The sequence below is a fragment of the Salvelinus namaycush genome, chromosome 4 (genome assembly GCF_016432855.1).
Source record: "Salvelinus namaycush isolate Seneca chromosome 4, SaNama_1.0, whole genome shotgun sequence".
NCBI classification, from domain to species: Eukaryota; Metazoa; Chordata; class Actinopteri; order Salmoniformes; family Salmonidae; genus Salvelinus; species Salvelinus namaycush.
This window is the reverse complement of record NC_052310.1, coordinates 78,305,463-78,328,682: the sequence shown is the minus strand read 5'-3', so window position 1 is coordinate 78,328,682 and position 23,220 is coordinate 78,305,463. Positions and strand designations below refer to the sequence as shown.

Here is a 23,220-nt window from a genome sequence, read left to right as displayed (position 1 = left end):
ATTTTAAAGATAGCATATGGTAGATGGATAGAGAATCCACAGGTACAGTAAGGTAAGGGCCCTCAGTTTCACTCCCACTCCCTCCCCCTGGAAGTGTTAGGGACTCTGACCCTGTGTTTGATCAGGACTACCCCCAGTGTGTTAGTATCTATGTACTGTATGACTAGACTACTACCCCCAGTGTGTGCCTATTGTAGACTGCTCACTGTGTGAGTGGGGCCTATTGTAGACTGCTCTCTGTGTGAGTGGGGCCTGTTGTAGACTGATCTCTGTGTGAGTGGGTTCTGTTGTAGACTGCTCTCTGTGTGAGTGGGTTCTGTTGTAGACTACTGTCTGTGAGAGTGGGTTCTGTTGTAGACTTCTGTCTGTGTGAGTGGGGCCTGTTGTAGACTGCTCACTGTGTGAGTGGGGCCTGTTGTAGACTGCTCTCTGTGTGAGTGGGGCCTGTTGTAGACTGATCTCTGTGTGAGTGGGGCCTGTTGTAGACTACTCTCTGTGTGAGTGGGGCCTGTTATAGACTGCTCTCTGTGTAAGCAGGGCCTGTTGCAGACTGCTCTCTGTGTGAGCGGGGCTGTAATCTGTCTATGTATCATGTGTTCTTCATCAATGTCATACAAGGTCAGCAGCCTTAACTCAACATCCCCCCCTCCCCTCCCTTCCTCCCCTCCGTTTCGCCCCTCTCTTCCTCCCCTCCCACTCACACGCCCAGTCCGGCCGTGGACGGTACATTCACACATTCGACTCCACGAAAGGTCTCTTTGGTTTGATGGGGGAGGTGGGGCCCTGCCTAGAGTCACGGGACATATCACGAGAGAGCTGTCGGTACATGTTGTCCTGGTAGGCCTGAGCTACGGGCAGAGTCCTGGCCACCTTCACGTCTGGATAGGTGGGCACCTGGCTCACCCGCTCCAGGATGTCCCCTCCTCCACCCCGGGAGGCTCCGTTGGCCAGCTTGCCCAGGGAGGACTGCTGATGCTGGGGCTGCTGGGGGTAGTAGTCTTCCTCCAGGAGTTGTCCGTTCTGGGCGTTGTTAGTCTTGTTGTAGTAAGCGAAGTTCCCCAGCGAGGTGGGGGGGCTGTAGGACGAGCCATGCTGGACCAGTTGGCCGGGCGATGTGGGGCTGATGCCAGAGTCCATGGAGGTCATAGCCCAGGGCCGCTGGGACGAGGGCTGCTGCAGGTATTGAGTCTGGTGAGTCCGTGCTGTCTTGTCTATGATGCCCATGAAGGGCGTGGTCCGTGAGCGGGTGCTCTCACCCTGGTACAGCCCACCACCGCTGCCCTGGGAGGGCGAGTTTGGGGAGATGTCGTCGTTACAGGAACGCTCGTACCCCTCGTAGCCTTCGTAGCCCTCGTAAGCCACCTGCAGCGGGATCTCCATCCCCTGGATGGAGGAGGAAGGCCTGAAGCCTGGGGCTAGATTACAGCTAGAGCCCCCTGTGGGGATGTTGTTGCTGGAAGGGGAGAAGCGGAGGCCCACGCTCTGGGAGTGGATGAGGGGCCGGGGAGTGGAAATGTGCGGTTTGATCTCCGTGGTAGTGGCACTGACGGGCCGCCTCACCATGTGGCCGATCTCTGGTGATCCGAGCTGGCACTGGGGCATGGCACTGTTTTGGCGCTCCAGCTCGTGCTTGGCACCAGGGTAGTAGGCGGCTGACTGGCTGCGGCTAATCTGGGGGGTCTGGCTATAGCGGACAGCCCCCTGGAGCTGGCCCCCTTGTCCTCCCCCACTGCTGGCACGGTAGGCAGAGGAGGGGCGCTGGGGTAGCTCGTCCTTCATCAGGCCCTCTATGACCCCTCCTCGGCCCACGTGCTGACAGAGGGCCCCAGCTGAGAGGCTGGACTGGGGCATGGAGCGACCATCCAGGGAGGGCTGGTACATCAACCGGCTCTGGCTCTCCATCGGCACGTCCATGGAGGCCCCCTGGTAACGCATGGGGTGGCCCATCTGGCCGTATGTGTTGCTGGGCTGGTTGGTGCGAACAATCTGGGCCATGGAGGGCTGGAGGCGCAGGCCCTGGGCCTGGTGGTGCTGTTGAGTCTGGTGATGCAGGGAGTCCTGGTGGTGTTGGGAGGCCTGGTGCTGTAGTTGGGCCTGGTGGTGCTGTTGGGAGACCTGGTGGTTCAGTTGGGCCTGGTGGTGCTGGTGGGTCTGGAGGGTGTCGTGGTGCAGAGAGGCCTGGTGGTGCAGGGAGGCCTGGTGGTGCAGGGAAGGCTGTGAGCTCTGCTGGAAGGACCTCTGGCTGCTCATCTTTGAAAGGGTAGGCTGCTCCTGCTGGTAGCGCACCGGAGACCCTGACTGGGACCTGTACAGACACACACTCTCCACCGGGGGACTGGCTCTGTACTGGCTCTGTACCCCACCCCGACGCAGAGGGGATAGCGGGGGGCTCTGGTATCCGTGGTCCATCCCTTGTCCCCCTCCTCCATTGGGCGGGGGGCTGAAGCGGTAGGTGGTCTGGTGCACCGGGGAGGTCTGTGGAGGGCTGTGTCGGTAGTGGGAGTTGTGGTGCGTGGGGGAGAGAGAGGGGGGCGACGGCAGCTGGTAGTTCTGGATGCCGGGAGAGGACATGGAGGTGGGGCTGGGTTGGTCGTAGACGTAAGCCTGGCCCATGGGGGAGCCCCCCGACAGGAATGCCTGGTCCTGGTGGTAGGGGTGCTGGTGGATGGTTGGAGAAAGAGGGGGGCTCTGGATGATAGGCAGGCTGGAGGGGTTGGAGCAGAGCTCCCTCTCGAGGGCCAGACCCATAGAACCCATACTCCCCATAGACATGGCCTCCTGCACCAGATAGTCCTCGTCCTCAAACAGATCCTGGACCGGCTCCATGTCCTCCAGCCGAGGCTCCGGGGGAGGGGGGAGCTCCAGGGGGAGTGGGAGGGAGGACAGGGACATCTCCTCCTCCTCCCCCTCGTATGGGGGAGGCGAGGGGGGAGGAGATGGGGGAGGCTCCAGCTTCTGTGCGTCCTCCTCCTCCTGGGTAAGCTGTCGACACTCCTCCTCTACCCGCTGCAGGAGGCGCTGGATCTCAGGGTGGTTGGGGCTCTGCTTCATTGCTTCATTCAGGTCCTCCAAGGCCTCAGGGAACTGCCTGCAGAGACAGGTAGGAGTGGGAAAATGCAACAGGGTTGGAACTGAGGTGAGGTTTGTATTCTTACATGAAGTGTTTTTTTATTATTTTATTTATTTTATAAAACACTGCTGTGAAAATGTATAAACTAAGGAAAAAACAATTGGTCACAAAAAAGGAGGAAAATCTTATGAGAGACTGAAAAATATGAGATCAGAGCAGAATATGTCAACTATTCTACAGTGGAAGGGAAGCAGGGATGTAAATAGAAAGTTACCTGCTGCTACGCTTGGCGCGGGCTCTGGCATAGTACGCTTCGTATGATTTTGGTTTCAATTCAAGTGCCTTTGTAGCAAACTCCTCAGCCATCCCAAAGTCCTGAATGTAATAACAAGTGATCCATGAGTCAGATACAGAGGACAATAGAGGTACTATCCAGTACTGTTACATCCATGAGTCAGATACTGAGGTACTATCCAGTACTGTTACATCCATGAGTCAGATACCGAGGACAATAGAGGTACTATCCAGTACTGTTACATCTATGAGTCAGATACTGAGGTACTATCCAGTACTGTTACATCCATGAGTCAGATACTGAGGAAAATAGAGGTACTATCCAGTACTGTATTTGATTTGATTTGATTTTGTTACCTCCATGAGTCAGATACTGAGGACAATAGAGGTAATATCCAGTACTGTTACTATTAGTTACTACTATGTATTACTCTGGAATGCATGTATTGATAATATACTATACATGGTTGTGTCTCAAATGGCACCCTATTCCGTATATAGTGCACCTGGGCCCAGGTCAAAAGTAGTGCACTATATTGGGAATAGGTTGCCATTTGGGATGGATCCATGGTCAGAGCCCACCAACTCACGTTCAGTTTCCTCCGACATCGGGACAGATTGAGTAAGATGGACACTTTCTGCTCCCTGAAAGTCTTGAGGTCCTCACTGAAGCCTTCACGGGGGAACTTTTTGAGGGCGTACTGATACCGCTGTGCTGCCTCCTTTACTTTCCCTTTCTGTTGAACACACCGACACACACAACATGTTATTCATACAAGACAGACAACATATAGCTCTTATTGACCATTAAAACAAATCTGTAAACTCTTGTGGATAAATAAATCTGTCAAAAGTGTAGACAAAAGCATCGCAAATAGTTTGATTAGATCACATATTCTTTCTTGGATGTGTATACTGTATATACAGTACCTGTCAAAAGTTTGGGCACACCTACTCATTTAAAGGTTTTTCTTTATTTTTTACTATTTTCTACATTGTAGAATAATAGTGAAGACACCAAAACTATGAAATAACACATGAAATCATGTAAACTCAGCAAAAAAAGAAACGTCCTCTCACTGTCAACTGCGTTTATTTTCAGCAAACTTAACGTGTACATATCTGTATGAACATAACAAGATTCAACAACTGAGACATAAACTGAACAAGTTCCACAGACATGTGACTAACAGAAATGTAATAATGTGTCCCTGAACAAAGGGGGGAGTCAAAATCAAAAGTAACAGTGTGACGACCCTCCCACTCTGTCTGCCGTATTCTCTCTTTGTTCTTGTTTCCTTATTAGGATGTCGGTGGGCGGAGTTGGGAGGGTCGTCAGCTACATGGGAGACACCCGGGCCCGGTGTCTCCCAGGATAAATACACCACTTCCCCATTCATGGAGAGACTCTCTCCAGGCAGACACCTTGATAGATTTGTTTGTGTTTCTTGGTGGTTTTTTGGTTGTTTGTTTTAGCATCTTTCAACACCCTGCATTATCACATTCATGCATGCAAAACACTCACTTACACTACTGATTACACACACCATTGTATATTATACTTAGTTACTTTAGTTAATAAATATATATTTTGTTACTCCTTTTCCCCACGTTGTCTCCCTTTTGTTACGGGCTTTGAGCCGGTTCGTGACAAGTGGGGGCTCGTCCGGGATAATTGAACGTATTGGTTTGGGAGAACGTGGAGGTACGTGTTTGGTTTGCATATTTTGTTTGAGTTTGATAGGCCCAGTATTGGTTGCCTTTGTTGTTTGGTTTGTGTGCTGCTTTGGAGAGAGTACATTGGTTAGTTTCCAGGGCCCTGCCCAGCCTGGAAACTCTTGTTCTACTTTCTGTTGGGACATCGGTCTGAGGTGAGTAATCGGCTGTGTTCCTCAGTGGGAGATTTGGGTAGGGTAGTGGAACTTGCTACCTGGAGCTATAGCCTTTTACCCCTGATAGGCTTAGCGACGTGTTTCCTTTTTGGAATATGTTGGGCATGGTTAATGTTTGTTATTTTTGTGTGGTGTCTGTGGACTGAGCAGTTGTCTCGGGGGCACATCCGTGGCTTGGTGGAATCTGCCAGCGTGCTGGGGGGTTTATTTCCTTGCCAGCGGGCTACAGTGCGTAAATACCCACCACAAATCCGCACGAAGACTAGGGTTGAATTATTATAGGTTTTGGGGAAGCTCTGTTTCACATCTCTTTTCTGTGGTGCCCAGTGTGATTGTCATTTCTCTGGTTGTGGTCTGGTGTGCTCAGCAGAGGGGAAGAGCGAGAATTTTTTTTTGTTGTAACTATGGCGTCTTATGTAGATGAGTTCATTCGCTTTCCATCAGAGGAATTGTTAGAATTAGGTACTAAAGAACAGCTGTTGAAAATCGCTGAACACTACAAGGTTGAAATTAGTGATAAACGTCTAAAGAATTCTATTAGGTTGATATTGAAGGCCAATCTGATGGAGAGTGGTATTCTTGAAGTTACTACTGGGCTAGCCTCTGCTGAGGAGTCATCTCCCCGTAACGTTACAATGGCCATTTCATCGGTTAGTCCTAGTAGTCTTCTTTTTGAACAGCAGAAAAAACTGCTTCTGTTACAGCAGCAGCATGATCGTGTAAAGTATGAAAAGGAATTCGATATGGAGTATGCTAAAATCAAGTTGCAACAAGAACGGATAGAGTTGGTTAGGGAAGGAAAGATCTCAGGGGAGAGTTTGTTCTGGGAAGGTGACCCAGATTTACCTAGGGGTCGTTCCTCTTTTGGTCGTGCCCCGGACACATTTGATATTGTTGGGAACTTACGGTTAATGCCTCAGTTTAATGAAAAGGACCCTGAGACATTCTTTTCGTTGTTTGAGCGTGTTGCTGACGCTAGGAGTTGGCCTGATTCTGACCGCACCTTAATGTTGCAGTGTGTGCTGACTGGTAAAGCGCAGGAAGCATATTCAGCTCTTAGTGTACACGACAGTGCCAGTTATGACAAGGTTAAAACGGCTGTGTTACAGATTTATGAATTGGTCCCTGAGGCTTACCGCCAACGATTTAGAACTTTAAAAAGGGATGATAAACAGACTCATGTTGAGTTTGCACGACAATTATCTTTACAGTTTAATCGCTGGTGTTCCGCCTCTGCAGTTGTGACTTTCCAAAGGCTGTGTGATCTGATTATGTTAGAGCAATTTAAAGACACAATCCCTGATCGTATTGCCACGTATATTAACGAACGAAAAGTAAAGAATGTCGCTGAAGCTGCGGTTTTGGCGGATGAGTATGTGTTGACTCACAAAAGTGTCTTTGCAGAGCCCTGTATTCGGAATGAGTGGGGGCGTTCGGATAGATTTGGGCTTCGCTCACCGAGATACTATGGTTCATGGGCAGAGTCCTATTCAACTAGGGTTGAGCCTGACTCCCGTGATAAAGCTAACTTTGGGCAAGAGTGTCACTACTGTCACGATTCAGGTCATTGGAAAAACGAATGTCCACATCTCAGGTCAAAGGGTGCTTACGCTAAATCTAAGCCTACCGCGTTAGCTGTGCCTGTTCCACATCAGTTCACTCATGACTCATTGCCTCTGACCCAGGAGCATGTGAAAGTCCATATTGATCCAAACTATTTACCTTTCATTACGGAAGGTTTTGTGTCTAGGTTAGGAAGAAAGGACCTAGTGCCAGTGAAGATCCTGAGAGACACAGGTGCCTCTGAATCATTTGTGTTGGAGTCTGTGTTACCCTTTTCTGCTGAGACTGATTCAGGAAATAGTGTTCTAATTAGGGGAATAGGTTTGAACACTGTCAGTTCCATTGCATAAACTGATGTTGGATTGTGGGCTGGTAAAAGGTGAGGTTGTTGTGGGGGTGCGTCCTTCGTTGCCTATTGAGGGTATTGACGTTATTCTTGGGAATAACTTGGCTGGTGATCGTGTATGGCCTGTCGAGGTTCCATCTCTAGTTGTTTCCATAAAGCCGTCAGTTGTTGAGATTCCTGATGAGAGTGTACAGAGCTCCCCAGAGATGTTCAGTGCGTGTGCAGTGACGCATTCTATGAGCCGCGGCGAACTGGTCACTGTGCCGAATAATGAGAATACCACAAAGAAGTATGCCACTGCTTTCCCTGTTATTCCGTTATCTGTTACCCACTCAGATCTAATCAATGCGCAACAGACTGATCCCACATTAGAAGAGTTGCGTGACCAAATTGTGCCTGTGGAACAGTTGGGAGATGTCGCCCATGGCTATTTTCTCCAAGAGGATGTCCTGATGAGAAAGTGGGTGTCTCATGGTAGTTGTTTTCTGGGGGAGGCGATTAGTCAGGTTGTGGTACCAGTAAAGCTTTGTGAGTTGGTGTTGACAACTTCTCACAATGATGTTGCTGGACATATGGGTGTGAGGAAAACATACCATCGCATATTAAGACATTTCTTTTGGCCTGGATTAAAGAGGGATGTCTCTGATTTCATCAAAACTTGTCATACCTGTCAATTAACTGGTAAACCTAATCAAGCTATTAAGCCGGTACCACTGTTTCCTATTCCTGTACTCAGCCAACCTTTTGAGTATCTGATCATTGACTGTGTGGGTCCTTTGCCTCGTTCTAAAAAGGGAGAAATGGTTAAAGAGAAGTTATCATCTTCACAGGAGAGGTTGAAGGGCATATTTGATCGCCGAACTGAGCCTCGTCAGTTTAATCCGGGTGATCAGGTTCTTGCTCTGCTGCCAATTGTTGGTTCTCCTTTTCAAGCCAAGTTTCAAGGTCCATATACAGTGGTGCGTCAGTACACTGAGCAAAATTACCTAGTTGCAACTCCAGAACGGAGGAAAGCACACCAGCTGTGCCATGTAAATTTGTTAAAACCCTATTATGCACGTTCCTCTGAGATTGAACAGTGGGAGTCTACAGAGGACGGTAAACCTGTTATTTTGGCTGATACCGTTGTTTCCTTGGGTTCTTATCATGCTAGATCTGTGCATGAGGAGGAAGATGTGCCTGGTCCTGACGATGGTATATTGCAGGGTTGATTGAAATGAGTAGTCTGTTACGTTGGGAAGTGGCTATGAATCGTTGGGAGTTGTTAAAAAATTAAGGACCTTGTTCTTTTCGTTGGAGTTTGTAGCTGAGGTGGTCTCGTGCGCCCTGTTCTTGAATGGTTGTATTGTCTGGTTCTGTCTTTCCTCTCTGTTCCCTCCTGGTCTTGTATTCTTCTTTTCTCTTAAATGTTGCTTCCTATGCATTAAGGTTGCTGAGGTCTGGGGAGTCTTTCCTCTTAAAAGTTGCTTCCTATGCACTAAGGTTGCTGAGGTCTGGGGAGTCTTTCCTCTTAAATGTTGCTTCCTATGCACTAAGGTTGCTGAGGTCTGGGGAGTCTTCTTTCATCTTAAATGTTGCTTCCTATGCACTAAGGTTGCTGAGGTCTGGGGAGTCTTTCCTCTTAAATGTTGCTTCCTATGCACTAAGGTTGCGGAGGTCTGGGGAGACTTCTTTCCTCTTAAATGTTGCTTCCTATGCACTAAGGTTGCTGAGGTCTGGGGAGGAGGAGGTTGGCTGGGGCAAATTGGAAGTGTGCACGTAACCCCTCATCAATTTGGGACGCAGAGGCTGGTATGTTGTTCCGGGGTCCTTGTTGGTCCCCGGTTTTATGGGGGGGAATGTGACGACCCTCCCACTCTGTCTGCCGTATTCTCTCTTTGTTCTTGTTTCCTTATTAGGATGTCGGTGGGCGGAGTTGGGAGGGTCGTCAGCTACATGGGAGACACCTGGGCCCGGTGTCTCCCAGGATAAATACACCACTTCCCCATTCATGGAGAGACTCTCTCCAGGCAGACACCTTGATAGATTTGTTTGTGTTTCTTGGTGGTTTTTTGGTTGTTTGTTTTAGCATCTTTCAACACCCTGCATTATCACATTCATGCATGCAAAACACTCACTTACACTACTGATTACTGATTACACACACCATTGTATATTATACTTAGTTACTTTAGTTAATAAATACATATTTTGTTACTCCTTTTCCCCACGTTGTCTCCCTTTTGTTACGGGCTTTGAGCCGGTTCGTGACAAGTCAGTATCTGGTGTGGCCACCAAATGCATTAAGGACTACAGTGCATCTCCTCCTCATGGACTGCACCAGATTTACCATTTCTTGCTGTGAAATGTTACCCCACTCTTCCACAAAGGCACCTGCAAGTTCCCGGACATTTCTGGGGGGGAATGGCCCTAGCTCTTACCCTCCGATCCAACAGGTCCCAGACGTGCTCAATGGGATTGAGATCCGGGCTCTTCGCTGGCCATGGCAGAACACTGACATTCCTGTCTTGCAGGAAATCACACACAGAATGAGCAGTATGGCTGGTGGCATTGTCATGCTGGAGGGTCATGTCAGGATGAGCCTGCAGGAAGGGTACCACATGAGGGAGGAGGATGTCTTCCCTGTAACGCACAGTGTTGAGATTGCCTGCAATGACAACAAGCTCAGTCCGATGATGCTGTGAGACACTGCCCCAGAACCTGACGGACCTACCCCCTCTAAATCGATCCCGCTCCAGAGTACAGGCCTCGGTGTAACGCTCATTCCTTTGACGATAAACGCAAATCCGACCATCACCCCTGGTGAGACAAAACCACGACGTGTCAGTGAAAAGCACTTTTTGCCAGTCCTGTCTGGTCCCGCAATGGTGGGTTTGTGCCCATAGGCGACGATGTTGCCGGTGATGTCTGGTGACAACCTGCCTTACAACAGGCCTACAAGCCCTCAACCCAGCCTCTCACAGCCTATTGCAGACAGTTTGAGCACTGATGGAGGGATTGTGCGTTCCTGGTGTAACTCGGGCAGTTTTTGTTGCCATCCTGTACCTGTCCCACAGGTGTGATGTTCGGATGTACCGATCCTGTGCAGGTGTTGTTACACGTGTATCTGCCACTGCGAGGACGATGTCCGTCCTGTTTCCCTATAGTGCCGTCTTAGGCGTCTCACAGTACAGACATTGCAATTTATTGCCCTGGCCACATCTGCAGTCCTCATGCCTCCTTGCAGCATGCCTAAGACACATTCACACAGATGAGCAGGGACCCTGGGCATCTTTCTTTTGGTGTTTTTCAGAGTCAGTAGAAAGGCCTCTTTAGTGTCCTAAGTTATCATAACTGTGACCTTAATTGCCTACCGTCTGTAAGCTGTTAGTGTCCACCGTTCCACAGGTGCATGTTCATTAATTGTTTGTAACGGGCCTCCTCCTTCTCTTCATCCGAAGAGGAGTAGCAAGGATTGGACCAACGTGCAGCGGGTTGTGAATACATAATGAACTTTATTAACAAAACTAAACTAAACACACGAAGAACACTTGATAATTTTACAAAACAACAAAACGAAGTAGACAGACCTGAACGAGAGAACTTACATAAAACATGAAGAACGCACGAACAGGAACAGACTACATATACTAACGACAACGAAACAGTCCCGTGTGGTGCGAACATACACTGACACGGAAGACAATCACCCACAAACAAACAGTGAGAACAACCTACCTTAATATGACTCTCAATCAGAGGAAACGTCAAACACCTGCCTCTAATTGAGAGCCATACCAGGCAACCCAAAACCAACATAGAAACAGAAAACATAGACTGCCCACCCAAAACTCACGCCCTGACCAATAAACACATACCAAACAACAGAAAACAGGTCAGGAACGTGACAGAACCCCCCCCCCCTCAAGGTGCGAACTCCGGGCGCACCCCTACAACTCAAGGGGAGGGTCTGGGTGGGCATCTGTCCGCGGTGGCGGCTCCGGCGGTGGACGAGGACCCCACTCCACCACTGTCTTTGTCCCCCTCCTTAGCGTCCTTTGAGTGGCGACCCTCGCCCCCGACCATGGTCCAGGAACCTTCACTAAGGCCCCTCCTACATAGAGGAGACAGCTCAGGACAGAGAGGTAGCTCAGGACAGAGAGGTAGCTCAGGACAGAGAGGTAGCTCAGGACAGAGAGGTAGCTCAGGACAGAGAGGTAGCTCCGGACAGAGAGGTAGCTCCGGACAGAGAGGTAGCTCCGGACAGAGAGGTAGCTTAGGACAGAGGGACAACTCTGTACTAATGGCAGCTCCGGACTGAGTGGCAGCTCCGGACTGGGTGGCAGCTCCGGACTGAGTGGCAGCTCCGGACTGAGTGGCAGCTCCGGACTGAGTGGCAGCTCCGGACTGGGTGGCAGCTCCGGACTGAGTGGCAGCTCCGGACTGAGTGGCAGCTCCGGACTGAGTGGCAGCTCCGGACTGGAGGGCAGCTCCGGACTGGAGGGCAGCTCCGGACTGGAGGGCAGCTCATGACTGGAGGGCAGCTCATGACTGGAGGGCAGCTCATGACTGGAGGGCAGCTCATGACTGTAGGGCAGCTCATGACTGTAGGGCAGCTCATGACTGTAGGGCAGCTCATGACTGTAGGGCAGCTCATGACTGTAGGGCAGCTCATGACTGTAGGGCAGCTCATGACTGTCTGGCGGTTCTGGCAGCTCCTGACTGGCTGGTGGCTCTGGCAGCTCCTGACTGGCTGGCGGCTCTGGCAGCTCCTGACTGGCTGGCGGCTCTGGCAGCTCCTGACTGACGGACGGCTCTAATGGCTCGGGACAGACGGGCGGCTCTAATGGCTCGTGGCAGACGGATGGCTCAGAAGGCGCTGGGCAGACGGATGGCTCAGAAGGCGCTGGGCAGACGGATGGCTCAGAAGGCGCTGGGCAGACGGATGGCTCAGACGGCGCTGGGCAGACGGATGACTCAGACGGCGCTGGGCAGACAGATGGCTCAGACGGTGCTGGGCAGACAGATGGCTCAGACGGTGCTGGGCAGACAGATGGCTCAGACGGTGCTGGGCAGACGAGCAGTGCAGGCGGCGTTGGGCAGACAGCCGACTCTGCCCTGCTGAGGCGCACAGTAGGCCTGGTGCGTGGTGCCGGAACTGTAGGTACCGGGCTGACGGCACGCACCTCAGGGCGAGTGCGGGGAGAAGGAACAGTGCGTACAGGGCTCTGGAGACGCACAGGAGGCTTGATGCGTGGTGCCGAAACTGGAGGCACTGAGCTTGAGACACGCACCACAGGGAGAGTGCGTGGAGGAGGAACAGGGCTCTGGAGACGCACTGGAAGCCTGGTGCGTGGTGTAGGCACTGGTGGTACTGAGCTGGGGCGGGAAGGTGGCGCCGGATATACCGGACCGTGCAAGCGTACTGGCTCCCTTGAGCACTGAGCCTGCCCAACCTTACCTGGTTGCATGCTCCCCGTAGCCCGTCCAGTGCGGGGAGGTGGAATAACCCGCACTGGGCTGTGTTGGCGAACCGGGGACACCATGCGTAAGGCTGGTGCCATGTACACCGGCCCGAGGAGACGTACTGGAGGCCAGATATGTTGAGCCGGCTTCATGGCACTTGGCTCAATGCTCACTCTAGCCCTACCCGTGCGGGGAGGTGGAATAACCCGCACCGGGCTATGCACACGTACAGGAGACACCGTGCGCTCTACTGCGTAACACGGTGTCTGCCCGTACTCCCGCTCTCCACGGTTAGCCTGGGAAGTGGGCGCAGGTCTCCTACCTGCCCTAGACCCACTACCTCTTAGCCCCCCCCCAAGAAATTTTTGGGTTGTACTTGCGGGCTTTTCGGGCTTCCGTGCTAGACGCGTCCCCTCATAACGCCACTCCTGGGCTGTGGCTGCCTCCTTCTCCTCCCCAGAGCGACGATTAACTCCAACCTTCGCCCATGGTCCTTTTCCTTCTATGATCTCCTCCCAAGACCAGAAATCCTGTTTCGTGCGCTGTCCGTTAACCCGCTGCTTGATCCGGGTTTGGTGGGTGATTCTGTAACGGGCCTCCTCCTTCTCTTCATCCGAAGAGGAGTAGCAAGGATTGGACCAACGTGCAGCGGGTTGTGAATACATAATGAACTTTATTAACAAGACGAAACTAAACACACGAAGAACACTTGATAATTTTACAAAACAACAAAACGAAGTAGACAGACCTGAACGAGAGAACTTACATAAAACATGAAGAACGCACGAACAGGAACAGACTACATATACTAACGACAACGAAACAGTCCCGTGTGGTGCGAACATACACTGACACGGAAGACAATCACCCACAAACAAACAGTGAGAACAACCTACCTTAATATGACTCTCAATCAGAGGAAACGTCAAACACCTGCCTCTAATTGAGAGCCATACCAGGCAACCCAAAACCAACATAGAAACAGAAAACATAGACTGCCCACCCAAAACTCACGCCCTGACCAATAAACACATACCAAACAACAGAAAACAGGTCAGGAACGTGACATTGTTAATGTTTCATTGAACAAGCATGGGAAACAGTGTTTAAACCCTTTACAATGAAGATCTGTGAAGTTATTTGGATTTTTACAAATTATCCTGATAAAGGGATGTTTCTTTTTTTGCTTAGTTTAGTAAGCAAATGTATGTTATATTCTTCAAAGTAGCCACCCTTGATGACAGCTTTGCAAACTCTGGGTATTCTCTCAACCAGCTTCAAGAGGAATTATTTTTCAACAGTTTTGAAGGAGTTCCCACATATGCTGAGCACTTGTTCGCTGCTTTTCCTTCACTCTGCGGTCCAACTCATCCCAAACCATCTCAAATGGTTTGAGGTCGGGTGATTGTGGAGGCCAGGTCAGCTGATGCAACACCATCACTCTTCTTCTTGGTCAAATGTGATTCAGGAAACTAGGTGTATGTCACAAGTCACAACTTCACAGGAGAGCAGTTTGAACGTAAACATTTTTTTTTTAAATCAAAATGCATTTTTGGCCAGAAATGCGTTCTCGAACATGTGAACTTTCATGTGCCTTATTAATAACAAACTTCTATGCAATCTGTTAAATTACAAGCCTTGTTAGTTATGCCACAGAAAAAGCCAGCAACTCTCCCACTACCCATGATTGGCTGAGATAATGAGTGGGCTGGACATGCCGAGAGAGGAGTTCGGACTGGTCTGCCATAGAAGGCTTCTGTCTATTTGGTGCTCGTCAGTTTGTGTTTGTAATCCTGTCGAACGTGGCTTTTAAAAACATGTATTGTGTAGTGGAGCTGCATAAGTGTTGCTCTCCACTTTCTGGAGGATCAAGTTTTGAAATCAGTGGATGTAGAGTATGATAGGTAAAGAGATGGATAAAACACCTGTCTCCAGATTACATCTTCAAACTAAGGGCAACTGTGGCATGGCATTCCTGACAGGGAGACACGTCCATCATGCATGATGATGTATACAGGTAAGTTAGTCTAGCGTTAGCTAGCTACATTTTCAGATATTACACGTTTCCTAATTTTGACAGAAAGTGGTTTTATTTCAAGCTAAAGTGTACTGTTAGCTAGCTAGCTAACATTATCTAGCTTGCTCCCGAGCTGATGTTATTATTCGTTTCCCAGAGCCGTGTGCTCTTCTAGTTAGAGCCTAATGTTAGCTAGCTAACACTGAACATGGTTGGTTAGCTCCCAGCACTGTGGCATTGTTGGCTCTGTTCATTGTTGTTTAACTAGCTAACAATAGCTGGCTGGCACGTTATCTAACGTTACGTGACGTGTGTGAACTTACACTTTGTTTACCTAGCTAGGTATATTGTTTACTTAGCTAGCTCAAATCAAATCAAAGTTTATTTGTCACGTGCGCCAAATACAACAGGTGTAGACCTTACAGTGAAATGCTTACTTACAGGCTCTAACCAATGGTGCGTGAAAAAAGGTATGTTTGTGTGTGTGTAGGTAAGTAAAGAAATAAGATAGCTATATCTTAAGTTAAAGTGTACTGTTAGCTAGCTAACGTTAGCTGTCTGGCTCCCTAACTGACGTTATTATTTGTTTCCCAGAGCCGTTTGCTGTTCTAGTTAGAGCCTAATGTTAGCTAGCTAACATTTGAACATGGTTGGTTAGCTCCCAGCACTGTGGCATTGTTGGCTCACCCGTGTGCACAACCCGTGTGTACAACCCCCGTTGAATATGGCCGGTGTCAGTCTGCAAAAAAGCACAATAAAATTGTTGCCAGCAGAGCTGGTTAGGCTGTTTTCATGTTATCCAGAGGTAAACAAATCATCGGCCAGAGCGTCGATGCACATTTGTGGCCTGCTGGAGGTCATTTTGCAGGGCTCTGGCAGTGCTCCTCATTGCACAAAGGCGGAGGTAGCGGTCCTGCTGCTGGGTTGTTGCCCTCCTACGGCCTCCTCCACGTCTCCTGATGTACTGGCCTGTCTCCTGGTAGCGCCTCCATGCTCTGGACACTACGCTGACAGACACAGCAAACCTTCTTGCCACAGCTCGCATTGATGTGCCATCCTGGATGAGCTGCACTACCTGAGCCACTTGTGTGGGTTGTAGACTCCGTCTCATGCTACCACTAGAGTGAAAGCACCGCCAGCATTCAAAAGTGACCAAAACATCAGCCAGGAAGCATAGGAACTGAGAAGTGGTCTGTGGTCACCACCTGCAGAATCACTCCTTTTTTGGGGGTGTCTTGCTAATTGCCTATAATTTCCACCTTTTGTCTATTCCATTTGCACAACAGCATGTGAAATTTATTGTCAATCAGTGTTGCTTCCTAAGTGGACAGTTTGATTTCACAGAAGTATGATTGACTTGGAGTTACATTGTGTTGTTTAAGTGTTCCCTTTATTTTTTTGAGCAGTGTATTTTGATTTGTTTAACACTTTTTTGGTTACTACATGATTCCATATGTGTTATTTCATAATGTTGATGTCTTCACTATTATTCTACAATGTAGAAAATCGTACAAATAAAGAAAAAGCCTTGAATGAGTAGGAGTGTCCAAACTTTTGACTGGTACTGTATATATTTTCTTTCTTATATGTATGAATATTTTCCAACAACAGGTGACAGTCCTTCCTCAGATTAGGGTAGGGCCTCCTGATCTCACCTTATAGAAGCTGTCTCCCTCCTCAATCAGCTTACTCAGTAGGATGATCATGATGTCGGGTTTGGAGGTAGCCATGGCCCATGTGGCTGGACCTGAAGAACACAGGATGAGAAAGCAGGGAACGATAAAAAACATGTTGTTTTGGAGTCACAGTAAACACGTAACAATAACAAGTGACAACAACAACCAACAAAGTGGCAGGAATGACAGAGATAGACAGATGTCTGTCCACTGCAGAGAAAATTACGCTATTCTCTCTCTAACATCTATTGATCCAGATAAAGGAGTGCACTGTTGGGACAAAAGCCCAGGCTTATCAATCAATAGTCACAAGCCAAAAGGGTAGAAATATGATTTAACAAAACACTAAATTATGCAGCTGGTAAAGGCTGAGTCACTCCCAATCTAACTAATTGCCTTACGTCAGGTGGTGTCACTCCTACGCGACGCTCATCCCTCAACTGACAGTCAGCATAGGCGGAATCATCACATAAAATATTAATCTAACTAGGATAACTTATCATACAGTATCTCTCTGCAATAGCAACACTTGAAAAACATTTACACATTGATTGGAGAGACGAGGACAAGGTGGGTGGGCTTCTTGCATGAGGACAAGGTGGGTGGGCTTCTTGCATGAGGACAAGGTGGGTGGGATCCTTGCATGAGGACAAGGTGGGTGGGCTTCCTGCATGAGGACAAGGTGGGTGGGATCCTTGCATGAGGACAAGGTGGGTGGGCTTCTTGCATGAGGACAAGGTGGGTGGGATCCTTGCATGAGGACAAGGTGGGTGGGCTTCCTGCATGAGGACAAGGTGGGTGGCCTTCTTGCATGAGGACAAGGTGGGTGGGCTTCTTGCATGAGGACACGGTGGGTGGGCTTCATGTATGAGGACAAGGTGGATGGGGTTCTTGCATGAAGACAAGGTGGGTGGGAATCCTGCATGAGGACAAGGTGGGTTGTCTTCTTGCATGACAAGACACATACAGTGTAGTGTGCTCGAGGCTGGGTATGCTGTCATAACACATCATAACCAACTGGAATGTCAACATCTACCTCTAAATAAAAGCAGTCCAAGTTATAGTTATCTCTGTCATGCTGGGATTTAATCTGATCGCAGGTTATAGGCATTGCTGCTTTTAAAGGCAATTTACGATTGAGCCGACATATCCAGCATTTACCATGTACAGGATCTCCATGAACGCTGGAACATTCCCTTTAAAGGTCAATGCCTATAATCCGCGATCAGATTGAATCTTGGCCTCAGAGTTAATAGTAATACCTGAGTGTTATTTCTCAGGATGGGGGTTGTAGATGGGGGTTATAGCTAAACTGGCCTGCTGACACAGACCATGACGACACTAAGACAACACAGAAAGAGGAGGTAGGGCTGTCAAAATGCCTGCTGGGGTGAGATGCCGACAGCCTTGGGATTACCTCTAGGCCGACTGGGCAGCGTCTGACATCCTGGTACAGCAGAGAGGTCGGGGGGGGTCATGAGCAAGGGAGGGAGGGGGAGTGCAGTGGGCCAGAGTAATCAAAAAAAGAAAAAACAGAAAAAGGTGCGTGGACGAAAAGGCAAGTGGGGAAAAAAGACAAAGAGAAAAAGTTGGAGGATGAAGAGTGAGAAGAGGAACAGAAAAAAGCAGCAGTGAGAAGCAGGGATAAGAGGAAAGAAAAAACACACTCTACTAACAGCCTGTCTCAGAGATCACACATAGAAGGACAGAGAGACAGAGAACATGAACAAAAAAGAGAGCAGAGAGAAAGAAAGAAAGAAAGAAAGAAAGAAAGAAAGAAAGAAAGAAAGAAAGAAAGAAGAAAAAAAAAAAAAAAATAACGAGAGAAAGAATGAACCAGAGAGAGCTGAAATAGAGGAAGAGAGAGAGACTACAGGAGGAAACAGTAGATCAACACAAACACATCTACAGATCTGAGGAAGGACTAGTCAGAGAGAACAGAGAAATACTACAGGAGGACACAGTAGAACAACACAGAAACATCTACAGATCTGAGGAAGGACTAGCCAGAGAGAACAGAGAAATACTACAGGAGGAAACAGTAGAACAACACAGAAACATCTACAGATCTGAGGAAGGACTAGTCAGAGAGAACAGAGAAAGACGACAGGAGGAAACAGTAGAACAACACAGAAACATATACAGATCTGAGGAAGGACTAGCCAGAGAGAACAGAGAAAGACTACAGGAGGAAACAGTAGAACAACACAGAAACATCTACAGATCTGAGGAAGGACTAGCCAGAGAGAACAGAGAAAGACTACAGGAGGACACAGTAGAACAACACAGAAACATCTACAGATCTGAGGAAGGACTAGTCAGAGAGAACAGAGAAATACTACAGGAGGACACAGTAGAACAACACAAACACATCTACAGATCTGAGGAAGGACTAGTCAGAGAGAACAGAGAAAGACGACAGGAGGACACAGTAGAACAACACAGAAACATATACAGATCTGAGGAGTGACTAGTCAGAGAGAACAGAGAAATACTACAGGAGGAATCAGTAGAACAACACAGAAACATCTACAGATCTGAGGAAGGACTAGCCAGAGAGAACAGAGAAAGACTACAGGAGGACACAGTAGAACAACACAAACACATCTACAGATCTGAGGAAGGACTAGCCAGAGAGAACAGAGAAATACTACAGGAGGAAACAGTAGAACACAAAGACATCTTATGATCTGAGGAAGGACTAGCCAGAGAGAACAGAGAAAGACGACAGGAGGACACAGTAGAACAACACAAACACATCTACAGATCTGAGGAAGGACTAGGCAGAGAGAACAGAGAAATACTACAGGAGGAAACAGTAGAACAACACAGAGACATCTTATGATCTGAGGAAGGACTAGTCAGAGAGAACAGAGAAGACCTGCAGTATGGTGCACCAGGAGCAGCAGGGGGAACACAAAACAGTGGGGTTCAGCTGTTTGCTCAGCTCCAAAGAGACAGTAACAAGTTGCATCCCAAATGGCCCTGTGTTCTGTTTTTAGTCCACTACTTCTGGTCAATAGTAGTGCACTATATAATAAATAGGTTGCCATTTAGGATGCAGATTCTGTATTGCTGTGTCATCCTACTGCAGCATGGATAGTCTTTGAATTGTGTCTCAACATCAGATAGTCAAGTGTAATTTTGTTTTCCAATTTTACAGTCAAGAGATCCAAACTGTTGCACTATAGAGAGAATGGGGTTCTTTTCCAGGAAAGGAATTTCAAATCCTGGCTGCGTCTAGAAGGGCACTCTTTACCCCACAGTGCACTAGTTTTGACCAGGTCCCATTTTGGACAGCCCCTGTCCAAAATCTATTGGCTTCCAGTCTAACACTAAGTCCATTCTCAATACCTATCTTGGCTCCCTTCTTGAGCAGGGTGACCACCACGGACGTGTTCCTGCAGCCCACGGCCCGGTCCAGAGGACACATCCCACTGTAGTCCACATGCTCTATCATCACCCCCTGGTCCACTAAGAACTGGACCTGCGAGGACAGACAGCAGACGGGGGGTGGATGGAGAACAGGGGGGGAGGGAGAACAGGAGGGAGGGAGAACGGGTGGAGGACCAAGGACAGTACGGAGGATGTGAGAATAGGCGGAGGGAGAATGGGGGAGGACGGGGGGAGGAGGAGAGAAGGGGGGGGAGGAGGGAGAACAGGGGGGGGGGAGAATGAGGGGAGTGAGAATATAGGGAGAAGGGGGTGAGGAGTGAGAATGGGGGGAGGGAAAACAGGGGGGAGGAGGGAGAACAAGGGGGCAGGAGAACGGGTGGAGGACAGAGGACAGTGGGAAGGAGTGAGAATGGGGGGAGGGAGAATGGGGGGAGGACAGGGGGGAGGATGGGGGAGGAGGATGGGGGAGGAGGGAGAACGGGGAGAGGATGGGGAGGAGGGAGAACGGGGAGGAGGGAGGACAGGGGTGAGGAGGGAGGACGGGGGCAGGAGGGATGATGGGCGGAAGAGGGAGAACAGGTGGAGGAGGGGGTACAGTGGGAAGGAGAGTGAATGGGGAGAAGAGTGAGGATAGTGGAGGAGGGAGGACAGGGGCGAGGACAGTGGGGAGGAGGGAGGACAGGGGTGAGGACAGTGGGGAGGAGGTAGGACAGGGGCGAGGACAGTGAGGAGGGAGGACAATGGGGAGGAGGGAGGACAGTGGGGAGGAGGGAGGACAGGGGCGAGGACAGTGGGGAAGAGGGAGGAATGTATTGATTAATGATCTTCATCAGAGCAGGATCATAGGATGGTACTAACATTTGGGAGAGTTACTGCTAGCAAAATATACACAAATATAACTATACTTATATACTTGAACACATTTTTTTCTTAATGTTGTACTACCACTCACCATCTCTGAGTCCCCGTAGAAGGAGGCCAGGTCGAGGGGCGTGCGTCCGTTCTTATCAGCATGGTCTGTAGCAGCCCCCCTCTCCACCAGACAGCGCACCACGGGCAGGTGTCCCTTCAGACACGCCCAGCTCAGAGCTGTTAACCCCTCCTTGTCCATCAGAGGCAGGGACGCACCTGGCAGGTGGATCAGAGGGGTCAGGGTTTACAGGTCAGCATTGGGAGTAAAAAGTAAATTGGTAAAATAAAGTACCGTCAATGCTTTGGTGATTGTGTTTAACAAAAGTTTCTTGAGAGTTTGCAGTATATAATTCAAAGTATGAAAGGATAGCAGGTCACAGATAACGTAAATGTCAAGGAATGAGTGGATGATGTCTTCCTCCGAACCCTCACCTTGTGCCAGTAGGAACTCCACAGTGCCCAGGTGACCCTCTGAGGCAGCCATCATCAGAGGGGTTCGGCTCTGCTTGTCTGCGAGGTTCACCTCCGCTCCGTGAGTCAGGAGAAGGTCCACAATCTGAGAGAGGACAACACTATCGTCACCATCTAGCAGACAACAGCCTGTTTCTATCAACATGGCTGCTCGATCTTTCTTTGTCTGATTAAGTGTTTGGGTCAAAAGTAGTGCAATATAAAGGGTGCACTCAGTCTCACCTGCCAGTTTCCCTGTCGGACAGCACTGAACAGGGGTACCATGCCTCGTCTGTTGGGCTGAGCAACCGCTGCTCCCTGCTCCAGCAGCAGCCTGCAAACGTCTAGCTTCCCCAGGCCCCCTGCTGCCGTGAGAGCTACAGGAAGAGGAGAGGGACACACAGGGATCAGCCATGTTGTACACCAGTCTTTTCCATATTTTACATCATTCTAAGACTGACAGTTATTGTGTGTGCCATGTGTTAGTATGCAGATTGTACAGGAAGGACACCCAGGGCAGGGCAGGGAGGAAACACGTATTAATTCTTAGCGCTAGGGGTCAGAATGTTTTTTTTCTTCTTCAAATAACGTACCCAACGTAAACGGAATATGCATATAATTTACAGATTAGGATAGAACACACTCCAAAGTTTCCAAAACTGTCAAAATATTGTCTGTGAGAAAAATAATAGTTATTCTGCAAGCGAAATCCTGAGAAAATCTAACCCGGAAGTGATATAAAAAATTTAAAAAAACGTTGTTTCCTGACCTGTCTAACCTCCATTTAAAGGGGTATCAACCAGATTCTTTTTCCAATGGCTTCCTCAGACTGTGACCAGGCTTTAGACATAGTTTCAGGCTTTTATTTTGAAAAATGAGCGAGATGTTTCGAGGTCAGTTGTCCTCCGAATATTTCCTGCGCACGCGGGAGGAGCTCACCATTTGCGTTTTCTCTCTTAATGAATAGGTTATGCTCCGGTTGAAATATTATCGATTATGTTTCTTAAAGACAACCTGAGGTTTGATTATAAAAAACATTTTAAATGTTTCTACGACCATTTCGGATACTTTTTGGGATTTGTCGAACGGAACACGGCTTTTGTTTTTTCATCATAACGCGCAACCCAAATGGCGTTTTTTTGTGATAAAAGTAATATTTATCGAACAAAAAGAACATTTGTTGTGTAACTGGGAGTCTCGTGAGTGGGAACACCCGAAGATTATCAAAGGTAAGCGATTAATTTGATTGCTTTTCTTACTTTCGTGACCAAGCTAGCCAAGCTAATATAAGGCTAATGTTATAGCATTGAAAGCTACACTCACAAAAGCTTGGATTTCTTTCGCTGTAAAATATATTTTCAAAATCTGACACGATAGGTGGATTAACAACAAGCTAAGCTGTGTTTTGGTATATTTCACTTGTGATTGCATGATTATAAATCTTTTTAGTAATATTTTTTAATCTGATACGTTTGGAAATTTCCATCTTCCTTTCAGGACCGGAACGAGGCTGTAGTGTTTTTCATCATAACGCGCAAACCAAATGGCGTTTTTTTGTGATAAAAGTAATATTTATCGAACAAAAAAAAGATTTGTTGTGTAACTGGGAGTCTCGTGAGTGGAAACGTCCAAAGATTATCTAAGGTAAGCGATTCATTTTATTACTTTTCACACTTTTGTGACCATGCTAATTTGAGGCTAGCTGATGTAGCATTGAAAGCTACACTCACAAAAGCTTGAATTTCTTTCGCTGTAAAATATATTTTCAAAATCTGACACAATAGGTGGATTAACAACAAGCTAAACTGTGTTTTGGTATATTTCACTTGTGATTGCATGATTATAAATATTTTTAGTAATATTTATGCATTTGGCGCCCTGCAATTCTAGCGGTTGTTTAGGAAAGTGATCCCGTACTAGGGATGCGTAGCGCAGAGAAGTTAAACAACGCAACGTTCACTGAATGGACAAAACATTAGGAACTAGTGAGAGTGCTGACCCTCCTCCTCCTCCTCCCCAGAATAGCGACAGTTCCTCTAGTGAGAGTGCTGGCCCTCCTCATCTCCAGAAGAGTGGAAGTTCCTCTAGTGAGAGTGCTGGCCCTCCTCCTCGTCCTCCCCAGAATAGTGACAGTTCCTCTAGTGAAAGTGCTGGCCCTC

General features: G+C 48.5%; 1 protein-coding gene across 1 annotated transcript; it reads right to left on the bottom strand.

Annotated features, from left to right (window-relative positions):
* Positions 1–729: 729 nt before the first annotated feature.
* Positions 730–21,498, bottom strand: LOC120046010 (protein TANC2-like). The gene is made up of 10 exons (XM_038990922.1): positions 21,486–21,498; positions 21,305–21,438; positions 21,044–21,167; positions 20,652–20,827; positions 19,658–19,790; positions 16,283–16,374; positions 3,955–4,101; positions 3,345–3,445; positions 2,197–3,088; positions 730–2,031 (listed from the first exon to the last, which is right to left on the bottom strand). Exons 1-10 carry the CDS (start codon positions 21,496–21,498, stop codon positions 730–732), a joined length of 3,114 nt encoding a protein of 1,037 aa, XP_038846850.1.
* Between the last annotated feature and the right edge of the window lie 1,722 nt (positions 21,499–23,220).